The sequence below is a fragment of the Monocercomonoides exilis genome (genome assembly GCF_001643675.1).
Source record: "Monocercomonoides exilis strain PA203 chromosome Unknown scaffold32-1190040, whole genome shotgun sequence".
Lineage (NCBI taxonomy): Eukaryota > Preaxostyla > Oxymonadida > Polymastigidae > Monocercomonoides > Monocercomonoides exilis.
The window spans coordinates 1048079-1063816 of record NW_027150577.1 but is presented as its reverse complement, the minus strand read 5'-3'; the positions used below and the strand labels follow the sequence as shown (position 1 = coordinate 1063816).

Here is a 15738-nt window from a genome sequence, read left to right as displayed (position 1 = left end):
AAAGTTTAAATATAATTTTACAATAAACGTTTTTGTTTAAAAAATACTTTAAACAGTGGGAAAATATTGAAGTGCTCAAAAACAATCACAATTTTATAAGAATAAAAAGAATAGAAGAGAATAACATTCAAAATGTATATTTCTACTTTATAAAAATATAAAAACCAAAAGCTAAGATGTTAAAAAAGTGTAAAAAATAAATCCTCCCTCCGTCACATTCACTCGGTTTCAAATTGTTCAAGCTCTTCCCAATACATTGCTTTCCTGCCCTGTTGATATGCATTATAAATAAGATCTCCCCATTCTGATGGAGGAAGATGCCCATATCGTTTGTACAGCCACGCTGAATCGATGTTTTCTTCTTTACCTGAAATCGAAAATTAACACATAACGATGAAATTAATTAAAGTTAAATAATATGTCAAAATATATGTATGATTATTATAACAAACCTTTGAGTGCAAACTCCAATTTGTACAAAATACAAATTGATGTGAAAAGATTTCTTTCAAGATTTTCCTTCTCTTCGCGAGTTGATATCTCAAGCTCTGCAATCCGGCGCGTCAAATACTCACCACGCATCCTCAGCTCTTCAGTAACAAGTTCGCTGCCTTTCATAATTTCTTCAATTTGCTCTTCTGTTGATGCTCGTGTTTTGATCGTCTCTTTTCTGAGCCAATCATTTTCAGCTGTCTGAGCGGCAATTGCAGTGCGGAGAGCTGCCACACGCGAAGAAATCGGAGCCAGTTCAGCATCGTGCTGTTTTCTGACTGTTTCTAAAGTTAAGAGCTGAGATTCCCTCAAAATTTCCAACTCTGCCATTCGAGTTGCAATGTCAATTTCCTCTTTTGGCGACAAGTGTTGCAACGGAGAATGGTTTGCGGAAGAGGGGGCAGATGCTAACGGCGATGTTATTCTTTGACTGCGAATCGAGTTTTGAGGAGATTTTTCTTTTCTGGCAGGGCTCACTCTTTGTTGAATAACTTCGTCTTGATCGATTCCATTTGCTGAATGAGTAGGTGAGGAGCGAAGAGGTGAAACGTGTTGTTGAAGAATTGACATATTTGTTTTTGGTGAACCATAAAATTGAGTGTAATTGTCTTCTGTTGTAATGGCTTGCAATTCATCAGACAATGAAGAAGATGATGACAAAATTCCCTGAATCGGAGAGTTGTGTGCTGAATTCTGACTTGCTTTCTGCTTTGGTGATGATCGTTGTTGTGGAGACTGTAGTGGCGAGGCAATTTTCTGTGACACTTCACTTTGTGGTGATTGGCTAATTTTTTGAGGAGACATAAGTGCTTCGATTGACTTAACCATCATTGGAGAGGCCAGCACTTCTTCCAGCGGCACGCTGCAATGCTCTTTTTTTGGAGACGATTTTTTTGGAGACGATCTTTCTGGAGACGATTTTTCTGACGAAACAGGCTCTTCATTTGGAGTTAGTGGATTTGGTTCGTTCACCATATTGCTTTCGATTTGTTCAGAAACTATTTGTGTCAACTTTGCAAACTGCCTCATCGGATGAGGTGTGGGAGTAGTATCAATACGAACATGAGGATGTGTCAGCTGCGAGTTAAGAGGAGATGATATTGCAGTAGATGAACGCTTGACATCCTGAAATCTTGTAAGTTTTGTAGATGGAATGGGGGTTTTTGTTGTTGAATTCAATGAGTTGTTTGATATCTTACTTTTTGTTGAAGCCCCAATGGTCCTCGACAATTTGGCTGAAGTGATTTGATTGCCAGAATTTGAATGTGCTTCTCTTTCGCTCTTTTGAAAAGGGTGTTTAATTTGCACAGGAAGAGCAAATGCAGCAGAAGGCCTTTGAACTTGTTTCTTTTTTTTCATTGAATTAATTGTTAAATCATCTTTTTTCTCAAACGAACGTCTAGGCGTCAATCTTCCTGGAGGTGTTACTGGTTGAAAATGGGTTTGTTCTGCCCCTGGAGTTGTGGGAGTAGTTGGAGTGCGAGGTGTTGCTGGAGTACTTTGAGGATAAACTGGCTGAAGCGGTAATGGAGTTTTGTCTGGCAATCTTCCTGTAGCTGTGGTAGACAAAAACGGTGCGCGCCAGTGTGGAGTCCTTGGAGTCGTCATTGAGGTTGGAGTAATGCTTCCAGATGTATCTAGTCTCTGTGAACGAGGAGTCGTTGGTGTTGTTGGTGTTGTTGGTGTTAATGAGGCTTTTTGACGAGCCATTTGCTGTCCTAGCAGTGCAACTCTTGGAAGTTTCAATTCCTTTTGAGATTTATGTTGCGGCTTTCTCTCTAATTTTTGTGGTGTTAAAGTTTGCTTTGTGGAAAATCTTATGTATCGCTTAGGAACGGGCATTGTTTTCGTAAGTTCAATAGAAGGTGATTCAGGAGAAGGATTTGGATCTAGTTCATCGCGAGACTCACTTGTGCTTGAAGCATACAATCTTGATTGTTGTCTGGGTAATTCAATTGGAGCCGGACGTTTGACAGGTGAATGAGAAGAAAAAGGAGATGAAAACGGGGAGTTCTCACTTACTGAGCTGTTCATAATGCAATTGATTTTGGCTATCTTTGAAGACAACTTCAATCAATAATTTAAAATTTGAATATACCCATAAATCAATATTTCGAATGTCTGTCATCCATTTCATTTATCAACCAAAAAAAATAAATAAAAATAAATTCACGTTGAAAATTGAACAATGTTTTATTCTTTTTTTACCCTTTATAAAACATATGGAATCAATAAGAAATAGATCCAAAAATTCTCAAATCTACAAAAGTGAAAACGAAGAAGACCTTCGTCCTTTGCTATCGTCTGAGAATTATGATGATGATGAAAACACAAAGTATGCTTGGGATAAAACTCAGAAGGTTCCATGGAAAGGAATTTTGCTTGCTGTATTTTTGTTTGTTATTGGAACCATCATGCTCACATTCGGTATACTAATTGTCACAAATGTTTTAAAAATTGATGAAAGTGACCGAGGTTGATTTGTTATCTATTCAAAGCGGTTAATAGATTTTTCAATTTTTCAGGACTTCCTCTTGTAATTTTAGGGAGCATTTGCTTCATACCTGGTTCTTACTATGTATGGATTACATATCAAATATGGAGAGGTAATCCGGAATATTCATTTCAAGAGTTTCCAGAGATGTGAGCTTTATTTGAATTTACAAATATTCACAAAAAAGTTTTGAGGATCAATTTGTGGAATAGATTTGCATTGACTCCACAAAGCGCCGTTCATTTTGCTGTTTTATCTTTCTTGATGTTAGAAAATGCCTTTTCTTTTTGTTTTTGCAAAGAATTTAAGTGTTTTAACTGCATTTCAAAAAAAAAAATGGAAATTTCAACTGTTCTGTAGGAATAAATAGGTATGAAAAGAGAAATCCACGAACATTGACAAGCAACGCTAGATAGGAAATGAAATTAAAAAAAAAAAAAAAAAAAAAAAAAAAAAAAAAAAAATTGTTCTAATTGACAAAACGGACTATGCTTATTGTGCAAAAACATTTTTTTGCGAAATGTTTGAATTGTTTTATCTTTAAAGGCAATCATTATTTCTAGAAGATGGATTATTTAATGCATTAATCTGTTTCATGAGAGTCTGTTTTGAATTATTATTTTTTTTTTCCTCTAATCATTTATTTTTTATTTAATTTGTCTTGTTCTATAAAATTGTGTTCTCTCTTTTTTTGAGTCAAAGTTTACAAAATCAAGAGATAATGGATCATAACCTTCATCATATTTCAAATGGGATTTGGAGCAGGATTTTCTGTATGTCTAACAAATTAACCTCTGTTAAAGTCGAAGAATAAATATATATGTTTCTTTTTATATGACAAAAGATTGGAGAAATTGAGCACAGAAAGACGGAATTAGTTCAAAAATCTGAACGTAAACATGCTATTCTTCTTGAGTTGTTGCATGACATTTTGTTATGTACGTGGATAAAATTATTTTTAATGCCATGCCATTGATTATGAAGTGAAAATATTGGTTATTGTTTGAAAAATTTAAATTTTGAAGATCCAGAGAATCGAAGAATTTACTGTGAAAAAGGAATGTTGGAGACTGTTTACAAGGTTGGAAAGGAAACTGAAGTGTCTGAAGTTAAGGTTTTTATTATTAATTCTTGATTTCACAAATTCAAAAACCTTTTAAATTTTGAAAATTGGAGGCACTTTGCTCTGTTATGATTTCCACCCTCTCCATTTTTGCAGCAAATGAGAAATCAAAACACCAAAGTATTGAAAATTCAAAGTTGCTATTGGATCAAGTTCTTTCTATGGCAATGGTTTCACGATATTTATTGATTATTCCTCAAAAATTCATATTTTATTTGATTCATATATTTCAATGAACTTAAACAAACACAAAAGTCAAATGACGAAAATATGCAAGAAAGTGGAATGAAACTGCTTTGTGAGATTATGAAGTCCGATGAATGCATGAAGGAGACAATGGGAAGAAGTATTTTAGCATTTGATTTACCTGCTCTCATCCATTGTGGGGTTATTTGGTCTCGTTCGATTGGAAATGCACTATCTTCGATTTCGCTTTCATCATTTTTGCAGTCTTCTTCTTCTTTCTCTTCTTCTTCTTCTTCTCCTTCGTCTTCATCTACTCCATCATCATCATCATCATCTTCTTCTTCTTCTTTAAGTGTATTTCCATCAACAACCGAAGACAAGAAATATATTTCTTCTTCTCGCGTTTTACATTTGTTTTCCTCTGAATTTTTACTCCCAAAGGCAACTACATTAGAAGCGTATCTTTCTTTAAATAAAAACATTTGCTTGGCAAGCAAAATTATCTTGGAAGTTATACAAAACGGAGGAAACATAGCGACGGAGAAGGAACTCCGCTTGGCTGCAACTGAATTTATGAGCTTAACATTGAACTATTTGGCAGAAGAGGAAGAAGAAGAAAACGAAAAAGATAGCCAGACAATGATATACGTTGGAGAAGATGAAAGCAGAAATCAAACAGACCAAAAGAAGAGCGAGAAAGAAGATATTCAGTTGATGGAAGCTGCAAAGGAGAAGATAGCATTAAGCTTTGCTTCAGCCAAATCATCGCTTTTTAATCTTATAACATTAATTGAGACAAAGAATATTCTGAAGGGAACAAAGAGAAGCGGGGAGCAAAAAGAATTAAAAGAGGACGAGAGCAAAGAAAGCGAACTGAATGAAAAAGAAGGGATACTTGAAAAATACACTTGGATTGTTGGAGAAGGTGCAAATGTGCTTGCTTTGGACAATGTCATTTGCTTTTACGATAAAAGATGGACAACGTGCGCATTTAACCAAGTGATTGACAGAGGAATATGGCAAATGGAGCTGTTCTTTACGAACGTCGATGAATTTCAACGTTTGCTTTGATAATCTGAATGTTACGTATTCATTAAAAACACATTTGCTGCTTTGGAATAATTATATCCTTTATCTTTTCTTTTTTATAATATTTATTATTGCATTTGCTTTACCCATTTCCTGGTTTTACCCAAATGGATTTGGATTTTGACAGAAATCGGAGTAATAAACAGCGATGCCGAGATTAGCATCGAAGGAGGAAGCTTTTTAGGCCATAACGAAGGTTTGCTTTTAACACTTATTCATTAGAAATAAAAATAACAAATGTTTGTTCAGATTCAGCAGCGTGGCAGTCCAAGTCTGTTTATTTACTGGAAAGCATTTTTATCCCTTTTTTACATTGTTTTTTTATGTTATCAAAACATTTTTTTATTCTTTTTTGTTTTTTATCTTATCAGTGGATGCGTATCAAATATGGGATTGCGTCGAGAGGAGCAACACTTTTACTCGGGGCAATTTCTTCTATGTGAGGTTGATTTCACTGAAGGAAGGCGTGAACTACATTTCTTTTGTGGCGAAACGCAGATCCCTGCGTATTTTACAAATCTTCCTGCAAAAGTCAGATTTGCTGTATATTCCTTTAATCCGACTGTGGCATGCATTAGAAGAATAGCTAAGGTGAGTAAATCAAAAGCAAAAAAAATTCCTGGTGCAAAGATGTTACCTTGGCTTTATCACCATTAAATAATTATAAAAATTGTGAAAGCAATTGCTTTTAATAAATTGAACTACCATAAATAATTTTTGTAATTATCCAATTTTTTTTTTTTAACAAAAAAATCTTTATATTTTCTTAACAATTCAGAGTTATCCACCGATTGGAAATTTTCGAACATTGTTAATTTGTTTCGTATTTAACAAATAACCTTGGCAAAAGCAACATGCTTTTTGAATTTTTTTTTCATATTTTCTTTTCTTTTTTTATTTTAAATATAAACCTTTTTTATTGAAATAAGAATAAGGGACAATTTTGAGAGTTGAAACAGTTTCTTTGATTTTTTTTTTTATTTGCATTCAGGAAAATGAGCTGAAACTGTTTATAAAATTGTTTTTGATGTTGTTTAAAAGGAAATACTTTTATTTCCAATTCCGATTGAGAAAAACATTTTGTTCGATCTCGAACGAAAGATTAATTTCAAAAAGGATCAATTGTGTGATCGCATAATATAAAATTAGATCAAAAATTCACATGATATGCAACTTAATTGTGTGTTGTTTGACCACTTTTATCCTCATTAGTCTGCAAGATGGTTGCTTCAATCAACGCGATCAGAGTTGCAACACTCAACTGACGACTTCAACAAAAGAAATAAATCTCAAATGCTTGCAAAATGAATGTGCTCGTGGTGTTGGATTTTGCATAGTGAATTCTTTATTGTATCGAGGACACGGTGTTGTGTGCTCAAAGACAAGACTACTGAACTCAACGATTGAAGTTGGAAACATGATACTCAAGCAGAAAGATAAAAGATGCATGTTTGAAATGTGGAATCGTTCAGAAATGCATGCATTATCATGCGTTGTTTGTACAGATGAACAGGGCACAACACCTCCATTTGAGATCGGAGATAGCGTTCTGTGTTTGTGCAACATGACGATGCTCACAGGAATGGCCTGCTCTCTGAAATCGAGCTTGGTGCATGTTTCAGAACGTTGTTTTGGGAGTATTTGTGCTGGCTCCGTGTTGCTTTGTCACTCTTCGATATTCTCAGTCAGCGTTAATTGCGGTTCTACTGTTATTTCCCACCCTTCAGCTGCGCTCTCAATAAGAAACACGTTTTTCAGCAACATCTCCCATTCATCAAAACAACAGCATTTCGTACCTTCAGCAGTTCCACAATTGTTGAGTGGAAAATGTGAACTTGAGTCTGTATATTGCTATGGTTCAGAGGATCCATATATGGGGTGCATTGCAAACTGTGCGACGTGCCCTCTGAAATGTTCAAACTCAACATTCATGAAGTGCACTGCAACAGAAACACACAGGCAGACATTTGAAAATGAAGCAAAAGAGTTCAATGACACAACATTCACAGTGTCCAGCAGCACTGTGATGGAAGGAGGTGCAATATTTGCTTCAGGAAATGCATCATTGCTCATGAAGCGATGCGTGTTTGACAAATGCATTTTGAGCTGTGCTGATTCTCGAGCCGGTGCAGTTAGGATTGAAGGGACAGGAATATGGAAAATGGAAAATAGCTCAATCAAGAATTGCTCAGCCGCTAAAGCATCAGGTGCCTTTGATCATTTCTCCTTACACTTGGAGATAAACAAATGCAACTTCACAGAATGCAAATCGAAGTATCTTGGTGTGGGTGAAATCAGGAATGTGAAAACATTGCTCTTTTGCGAAAACGAATTGATAAATAATCTTGCTACTGATTTCTATTGCGGAGGAGTTAATTTATACAATTCCACAATAGACATTGAACTAACAAACAATTTGTTTTCATCGAACAAAGCTTTGACAAACGCAGGAGCAGTCCTTTTTGATCACACTCAAACTGTAAAATATACAACAACAATAATCAGTTGCTTTTTTTATTACAATTCAGCAGTTCAACATGGAAATGACATTTTTGTTAGCAATGCTCAGAGGGATAAATTGAAACTTGTTATTGTCAATTCATATTCCATCAGCAACCAAAAACGAATTGTGTATGAATGGGATATTTCAGAAAACATATCCCATTTGCTCCCAGATCCTGTTGGAGTGTTGGATGTGATTGTTGTGACTCCGAATGGCATTGATTGGAGCGGATGTGGAAGAAGTGAGAATGACTCGTTGAACTGCCTGACTGTTGGAAAAGGAGTGGAAAGAGCAAGTGAAGAGCACATTGAGATGGAGATTAATGAAGGGGTTTTTGTTTCGAAGCAGATCAAAATTGATGGATTTGAGATCACAGGGAAGGGAAAGGGAAGCGGGGCATCTGAGATAATTGCAAAGCTGGAAGCAGAAGAGAAAGGACTTTTCATGATAAGTTCTGGAGTTTTGAGTTTGTCGGATCTGATGTTTGCCCATGGAAAGCCAGACAACAGCGAGAAGGAGTCGTGCTTGTTTTGCATTTCAGATGCCGGAGGCACACTTGAGCTCCACAAATGCTGTCTCACAGGATGCAAAGACTCGCCAGATATCGTCTTTCAGCATCCAAATATCTGGGCTGCTGAAGGAACAGTCACATTGCACACTTGCGAAGTGTCTGGATTTATGATGGACAATGTTCCACTTGTGAGTCTGGGAGATATCTTCAAAGGCATCAATTCAACATTCTGCGATGTGACCCGTTGCAATGTGTGTGGAAGCATTTTGAGCTGCTCAGTTGCAGAAGCCAAGACTGTTGAGCTCGACAATAGCACAATCAAGAGATGCAAGTGCAATGACTTGAATGGAAAAGGAGGAGGATTGTGTGTGAAAGTCGAGAATGGAGGAGTGCTGAAAATAAACTCGTGCACAGTGAGTGAATGCAGCGTGGATGAACAAAATGGATGTGGAGGAGGGATGTTTCTGGAGTTGTCATGCCTAAGCACATCATATTCAGTGAAAAACAACACATTTTCAGGCAATAAAGGGAAACACGGAAAGGATATTTACATCGTGACAGCTGAGCCAGAGAAGATGCTGGAACCATCAGCATGGACAGACACAGTTTTCAGAGACATTGGCGAGGATCGAATGTTGGTGGAGGATAAAACAGAAGGAATGGAGTTGTTGACATCTCTGATTCATTTCGTGTTCAGGCCTCCGCTCGAACAGACACGGCTGTCTGTCGATGGAAAGGGAAGAAAATATGAGCGTTGTGGGTGGATTGATGTTCCGTGCAATGAAGTGAAGTTTGGAATGGATATGATGAGAGACGATCAGACTGCGTTGATCATAAAGGACACTGCTCCACTGGACGGAAGAGTGAATCGAGGCGGGAAAGAGTTGAGAATTGCAGGAAATAACGGAGTCAAAGGAAATGTTGTTGTGACAAGGTGTGGGTGTGTGGAACAGACAACAGGAGACGAATCGACGAGCCTCGAGATGTGCTCCTTGGTGGTAACACTGCCATGCGAAAGCGATCATCAGGCATTTATAACAGTTTCTGTTGGAAAGTGTGTTGCGAACTTTGTCGAATTTAAGTGTGGAGAAGAAGAAGCATTTGGAAATGCACAAGCTCCAGAAACAGAAATGGTTGTTGTGATGTTTGGAGGAAACAGTCTTGAGATGGATAATGTGGGGATTCACGACTTCTGTTCAACCTCATTGAGTGGATATGGACTGATAACAGCAGAAAAGGGATGTGTTGCGCTGAGAGGAATAAGTATCTCGAATTGTGTCTTTGCAGATGGATGTGGGATCAAGGGTGCTGGCATGGATGAAATGACACTGAACGAGAGCTGCAATATTTGTTCTTGCAAGAGAGCAGATGGAGACGGAGGAGGAATGTATTTCCGTGTGAAGGAGAATGGGAAATTGGAGGTTGAGAACACAACGATGAAGGAGTGCGCAGTTGATGAAACAATCGGGAAGGGAGGAGGGATATATATCGAGCTTGAAGGAGAAGACTGTCCAAAGGACTTTGCAATAAGCGATGTTTGCGTGAGTGGGAACAAAGCATTGATGGGACGTGATGTGTTCATCAAATGCCACGAGCTGAACAGAACAATATCACGCACCAGAATATTTGGAATAAAGAACGAAGATGGAGATGAGACAAGGAATGATATTGACATTTACGGAGTTGATGACATTTTATTTTCTGAAGGTGTGAATCTGGCGTATTTTCTGGAGGAGCGCCATTCGCTGTGCATCGAAGTGTCTGCTGAAGGGACTGATGTTTTGGGATGTGGAGATGAATTGCTCCCGTGTGAGTCATTCTGGAGGGGATATGCAAATATCGCGCATGATGCAGCCGAAGTGAAAGAAATAAGAATCGACAGAGAAACAATCATTCAGGACCGTTTTGACTTATCGGGGATGTCAGTTGTTTCGAAAGCTGCTGACTCATTGTGTGAGTTGGTGTTTAAGGAGATCGCTTCGCCGCAGATGGAAGGATGTGATTGGGTGCTGCTGAACAGAGAAGATGTGTTGTTTGAAAGAGTGAACTTTGTGATCCAGCCACATTACTCGATCCCTGTTGGACGGTTGATCAAATCTGGTGATGCAGACAACTCATCAGTTTCTTTGATAGATTGCTCCTTGAAATCCCAGTCTGCATCAGCCGTTGGATACACATTTGTGCAAATTGTTGGAGGGAAGATGAAAATGGACAGATGCTCAATCTCTGGTGTTTCATTTTGTGTCAGCCCATTTGAGTTTAGTGAGAGCAGCGAAGCAGAAATGGATGGGGTTTGGTTCAAAGAGATAACGTTGTCAAATGGTCCACTGTTTGCTTTTGCAGAAGATGAGTCATTGACAAGCGAGAAGTGCAAAAACGATAACAACGCTCCACGCTTTCTTCAAAACAAAACCAAATTTGAAGGAATATCACTTGCAAGCACAGATGAAGGGTGCTTAGCCTCGACGGAGACTGAAAGGCAGATTATCTTGGAAGATTGCGTGTTTAATGAAGTGAGATCTTCATCGAGTGTGGCTGGAGGAGCGATCCGTGTGGCATTAACAGAATCAGGCTCTGTTGCAATGCAAGGAGTGCAGACGCTGTGCCACAAATGCGAGTGCGAGACAGAAAGCATGGGGCGAGGTGGGTTTGTGTGCTTGGAATGCAGAGGAGAGTCAAGCGAAGTGAGATTCGTGAATTTGGAATTTGAGAACAACAGAGCACATGTGGGAGTGGACATGTTCATCAGCTGCAAGGATCTGACAGAGGTTGTGAACAGCTCATCATTTGAGTTTGCTTCTAGAATTGATGTCTCAATCAGGGTGAATTCGCTCATGGGGAGCGACCGAACACGGTTTGAGGGATACGAAGATCTGTTTGTGTTCATCACTGGGTATTTCAACGAGACGATCTATGTCGATGGTGAACGAGGGGCAAACAACATCGGATGCGGAAAAGAGATATTTCCGTGCTTGACTTTTGAGACTGGAGTGGAGCATATTCGTGGAGATGGAGAAAAGACAGTGGCAATTCGGGAAAAGTGCGAGGTGCGAAGGGAGACGAAACTGGATTACATGCTTGTTAGACCATTGCAAATGGAATCGAATTCTGCAATTTATGTGAGCGACTCACTTCCCATGGATGAAGGAGTCGTGCTTGCTGGAAATGAAACAACAATATGCAGGGTGAACTATTCCATTCCAGGTGCATTAACGAACGGTCAAAGAGCATTGATCGGATTGGCCCAGCCCCAGTCGTATGTGAAAATCGAAAAATGTGCTTTTTCTCTTCAGGCAGAATCGACTTTGTCTTTTCGAATTTTTGAGATTAACGAGGGGGATCTGTGGCTGTGTCTGTGTGAGATCAGCGGAATAAAAGCCACATCCGCACTGATATGTTTCAATGAAGCAAGCGAGCACACGGACGAGAGGAGCATGAAGATGGAAGAGTGTTCAATCAGGAACATAGAAAATGATAACAACGAAGAGGCATGTGCATTGGTGTGCTGCATCAATAATAGCGGATTAATCCAGATTCTGAATTCGACATTTGAAGGCTGTCACGCAGATAGCAACAGCTGTGGAGGTGGGCTCAGGGTGATGGTGCCTGCAAATGGTATGGTTGAAGTGAATAGCACGAATATATGCACATGCTCTGCACAAGAGGGGAAAGGGGGAGGGGCATATCTGGAAAGCGAGATGAAAGAGGCAAGGATTCTCAGGTTTGTGGTTTCGAATGTCACATTTGGAGGCAACAGAGCAAGAGTCGGAAGGGATATGTTTGTGAGGTGCTGGCTGACCTCGCAGCAAATCAATGAGATTCAGTTTGTCCTGGATCTGAGAGAACCTCCATATGACAGACGAAATGCGATATGGGGTGTGGGAGAGGGCGAGGCAGAAGAAGATATAGATCTAATTCCATTGATCGTTGTGTATCGGAGCGAGCTGATCTTTGTGAGCGGGGCAGAGGGAAAAGGGAGCGACACAAAGCCGTGTGGGAATATCAGTGCTCCATGCCGATCTCTCAATTACGGTCTTTCGCATCTTCTTGATTCGTCATATAGCCAGCTTCTGATTGAGAAAGAGGCAGACATCGTGAAAGACTGTGCGATAAGGTGTGGGGTGTTGAGAAGCAAGGAAGTGTCGCATCCAGCAATTGTCCATCTGAGACAGGAAGTGAGCCAGCTGGCTTCCCAAGGATGTGTGATGGAGTGCTCGGGAGATGTGAAAGTGGAAAACATTGCGATGAGCATTCACGCAGCTTTCTCGACGCTTCACGAGAGTGTGCTAACAGAAGCAAACGGATCGCTTGCGATCTCTTCGTCCAAGTTTACAGCAGGAAGCAGAGAGGAATATTTGAGGCAGTCCCTGATAACTGTGCAAAGTGGGTTGTTTCAGATCCAAAACAGCGAAGTTGTTGGGATCAATAGTGAAAAGCCGCTGTTTGCATTTGAAGGAGGGTGCGAATGCTGTTTGAGCTCCATGAATATGTCCAATTTGAACTCAGCTAAGGGGATAATTCATATCATCCCAGGAGCTAATATCACATTGAAAGAAGCGAGAATAGGAAATGTGACTCTTGCTGAGAGCTCATTGATATCTGTTGACGAGGAAGGAAAGCAAAGAAGAGGATCTGCAAATGAACATGGGTCTGTCCTGTTGGCTTATTCGGTGATTGGTGATATTGAGCAAAAATCAAATGGTGCAAGCTGCATCACAAGTTGTGCTGAAGGGCAAGACTTTCGGATTGCGAATTGCTCACTGAGAAATCATTCATGCGCAACAAATGTCGGACAAATTATGTCTGTTTCATCATCGAAAATTGTGTATGTTGAAAATTCGCTTTTCGAAGGGAAGAAAGAGAATGGAAGAGAAGTGCTGGAGAAAGGCAGCACAGATGTGATATGCAGATGGAATGGATCTGTGGTGGAGCTCAAAGACTGTACAGCAACTTTGAAAGCAACAACAATCACAAATTCATCAGAAGGAGGACTGAGCGTAAGTGGAGGCAGTGTTGATGTTGAGAAATCCGAGTTTTACGACAATTCACCAGGAATGGAGAAGTATCCGTCATACCAAAGGAACATCGTGTGCACAAATTCTGCAATTATGCGTATCAAAGGAGTGAAGACTGGTGAGAATAATCCACAGCTGTTATCATCTCTATGGATACTGAACGAGGGGTGCGAAATAACAGGTGCTGGAGAGGAAAGAGGCTCGACATTTTTTGTCCCCACGCTGCAAGCAGTAACAACCGAGGAAATGGAATACAACACGTTGATGAGGTTCCAAGGTTCTCTTTTGCTTCCATGCAACTTATCGTTTTGCGTTGTTTTGTCAGATGGAGAAGCCAAGCAAATAACACATTTCTTGTTTGACGAAGCCGGATTTGAAAGCGAAGAAGCAATTGTCGGCGCAACTCCCAATTCCATCATTTCAGATGCCTCGCCAGAAATAGAAGTGTCGGTTCAAATTCAATTCGGAAACGAAGAATCGTCTTCATTCACAAAAGCAATTGTTGTGAGAAACAAAACTCAAATGACGAACAACAACGAATCCCCAATCACAAAAGGTGAAAAAGGCAGAGAAAGTTCTTGGGCCTTGATAGTGATTGTTCTTTTTGTCATATTGTTTTTAATTGTTCTGATTGTATCAATAATTTTTATTGTTCGATGGAGAAAGCAAAAGAGAAGGACAGAGGAATTGGAAGAGATTGTGAATGACACAGTGAAAAAGGATCCAAAGCTTATTGAGATGGTGACAATGGAGATGTCTCCAGAGGCACAATGGCGAAGAGCAGAGAAGGAGGCAGAGACGAAGAACGATGAAAGGATAAAGAAGAGAGTGTATGAGAAAAGCCTTGGACATTCAGAGTCATCAGAGCATCTTCTCTCTGAGAGTGGATCGACTGAATATATTCTTGGAAATGACTCTGATAAGATTCCTCAATGGATGCTGGAAAAGGTTGAAGAAGAAGAGATTCGAAAGAGATCACCTTCACCATCCATTTCATCCACTTCCACTACAGACACTTCAGACACAGAATCCACATTTGTTCGCGGAGAGGATCTGTGTCCAACCACCTCGTCCATGTCGAATCTGGTGGATGCAATGGCCTGCTCATGCCCTTACGAGAAGCTGATTGTGGATCTAAGAGATTCGCTGTTCATGCTGCTTCACGGGAGGAACGAGAAGAAGGAGATGGCGATTGGGACTCTGCAGGAGAGGGAGATGACTGGCGCTCAGATCCTGTTCTGGGTGGCGAATCTCGCACTCCACTCGTTTGAGGATGGGGAAGAAGGTCTTTCCTCTCTGGCCAATCTGAGTCCTCATATCGTGCTGTTCTCAGAACATATGGTGATCTGCATTGTGATGCATTCAGACTTCTCTTCTGATGATGATTCAGATTCTTCTTCCATCTCTTCAACAACAGTTGTCACATCTGCCAGCGATGATGATGAAAGTGACTCTCTGCCCTCATCTGCCTTTGAGGATGAAGATGATTTCAAAAAAGAGTGCCTGAGATGGAAGGCTCCTGAGCTGCTGATGAACAAGAAAATGGGAGCAACAAAGGAATCAGTGGCATTTTCGATCGGGATGATGCTGTGGGAGTGCTTGACGCTACAGATACCATTCGGTGAGTATGAAGCCGAAGTTGCTGGGCAGAAGATCATGAATGGGGAAAGGCCAAACATGGAGAATACGCATGCAGAATCGATGTTGATGGATGTTGCAAAAGAGCAACATCGATGAATTGGCAGGAGAGGCTCACGCTTGGAGAGCTGAAGCGCGAGTTTATTCAGCGGTTTCCGGCAGGAGCTGTAATAATCACAATGTCAGATGCAATTGACATGGAAAGGGACAGGGACAGCAGCGGCAGTAACAGCTACAGCGACAGCGACAGCAGAGGAGGAAGCTTGGAGGAAGCAGATTCGTTGCTTGGAGGCAGTGCACTCTGCTCCGAAAAGTGAAAAGGTTGCTTGGAGTTTTTGATGGCTGAATGGCTTAGACATTTATTCAAAGCGCTGCAAACGGAAGAAAATAATGAAGGCTTGGGGCATGCGAAAGAAAGTCTGTTTCTGAGTTGCTGCATGAACCTTGCAGCACGAATCCGGATTGCCGATCTGAGCTTTTGAGTAAATTTGCTCCTGGAATCAGCTTGCTTTTATACAAAATGCTTTTGCTGTGCGCACGGATGCTAGCCATTCATATTTTTTGTTGGTGCTTATCATAAAAGGTGTTCAAATTCATCCGTTTATATAATTTTTGTTTTGCCTTGCAGCCAAAGGTCTCGTTTGCGTTTATTTGAAAATGCTTTTGTTTTTGAATGAAGATTTGCAC

At 40.0% G+C, this 15738-nt stretch overlaps 4 protein-coding genes across 4 annotated transcripts; 3 read left to right on the top strand and 1 right to left on the bottom strand.

Moving 5' to 3' along the window:
• Window positions 1-15: 15 nt before the first annotated feature.
• MONOS_12233 (uncharacterized protein) lies at window positions 16-2587 on the bottom strand. The gene is made up of 2 exons (XM_067864841.1): window positions 453-2587; window positions 16-367 (listed from the first exon to the last, which is right to left on the bottom strand). The coding sequence occupies exons 1-2, from the start codon at window positions 2524-2526 to the stop codon at window positions 219-221; spliced, it is 2223 nt and encodes a 740-aa protein (XP_067724763.1). The 5' UTR covers window positions 2527-2587; the 3' UTR covers window positions 16-218.
• A 127-nt stretch (window positions 2588-2714) lies between these two features.
• On the top strand, window positions 2715-3139 carry MONOS_17813 (putative Eukaryotic protein of unknown function (DUF872); the record flags this gene model as incomplete). Its single annotated transcript, XM_067870770.1, has 2 exons — window positions 2715-2967; window positions 3018-3139. 2 exons carry the CDS (start codon window positions 2715-2717, stop codon window positions 3137-3139), a joined length of 375 nt encoding a protein of 124 aa, XP_067724762.1.
• A 587-nt stretch (window positions 3140-3726) lies between these two features.
• On the top strand, window positions 3727-6339 carry MONOS_12232p1 (uncharacterized protein). The gene is made up of 8 exons (XM_067864839.1): window positions 3727-3759; window positions 3831-3924; window positions 4012-4100; window positions 4163-4279; window positions 4365-5355; window positions 5512-5580; window positions 5634-5655; window positions 5756-6339. Exons 1-8 carry the CDS (start codon window positions 3736-3738, stop codon window positions 6039-6041), a joined length of 1692 nt encoding a protein of 563 aa, XP_067724761.1. The 5' UTR covers window positions 3727-3735; the 3' UTR covers window positions 6042-6339.
• Window positions 6251-15150, top strand: MONOS_12232p2 (uncharacterized protein; the record flags this gene model as incomplete). The annotated part of the gene is made up of 1 exon (XM_067864840.1): window positions 6251-15150. Exon 1 carries the CDS (start codon window positions 6547-6549, stop codon window positions 15148-15150), a length of 8604 nt encoding a protein of 2867 aa, XP_067724760.1. The 5' UTR covers window positions 6251-6546.
• Window positions 15151-15738: the final 588 nt, after the last annotated feature.

Bases quoted from the DNA above. Each gene is read 5' to 3' on its own strand.
- MONOS_12233 (XM_067864841.1), bottom strand. From the start codon at position 2,526: ATGAACAGCTCAGTAAGTGAGAACTCCCCGTTTTCATCTCCTTTTTCT. The intron at 368-452 runs GTTTGTTATAAT...TTTCGATTTCAG, and splicing joins ATTGGAGTTTGCACTCAAAG to GTAAAGAAGAAAACATCGAT.
- MONOS_12232p1 (XM_067864839.1), top strand. From the start codon at position 3,736: ATGGGATTTGGAGCAGGATTTTCT. The intron at 5,356-5,511 runs GTTTGCTTTGAT...GGATTTTGACAG, and splicing joins GAACGTCGATGAATTTCAAC to AAATCGGAGTAATAAACAGC. The intron at 5,656-5,755 runs GTCTGTTTATTT...TTATCTTATCAG, and splicing joins TCAGCAGCGTGGCAGTCCAA to TGGATGCGTATCAAATATGG.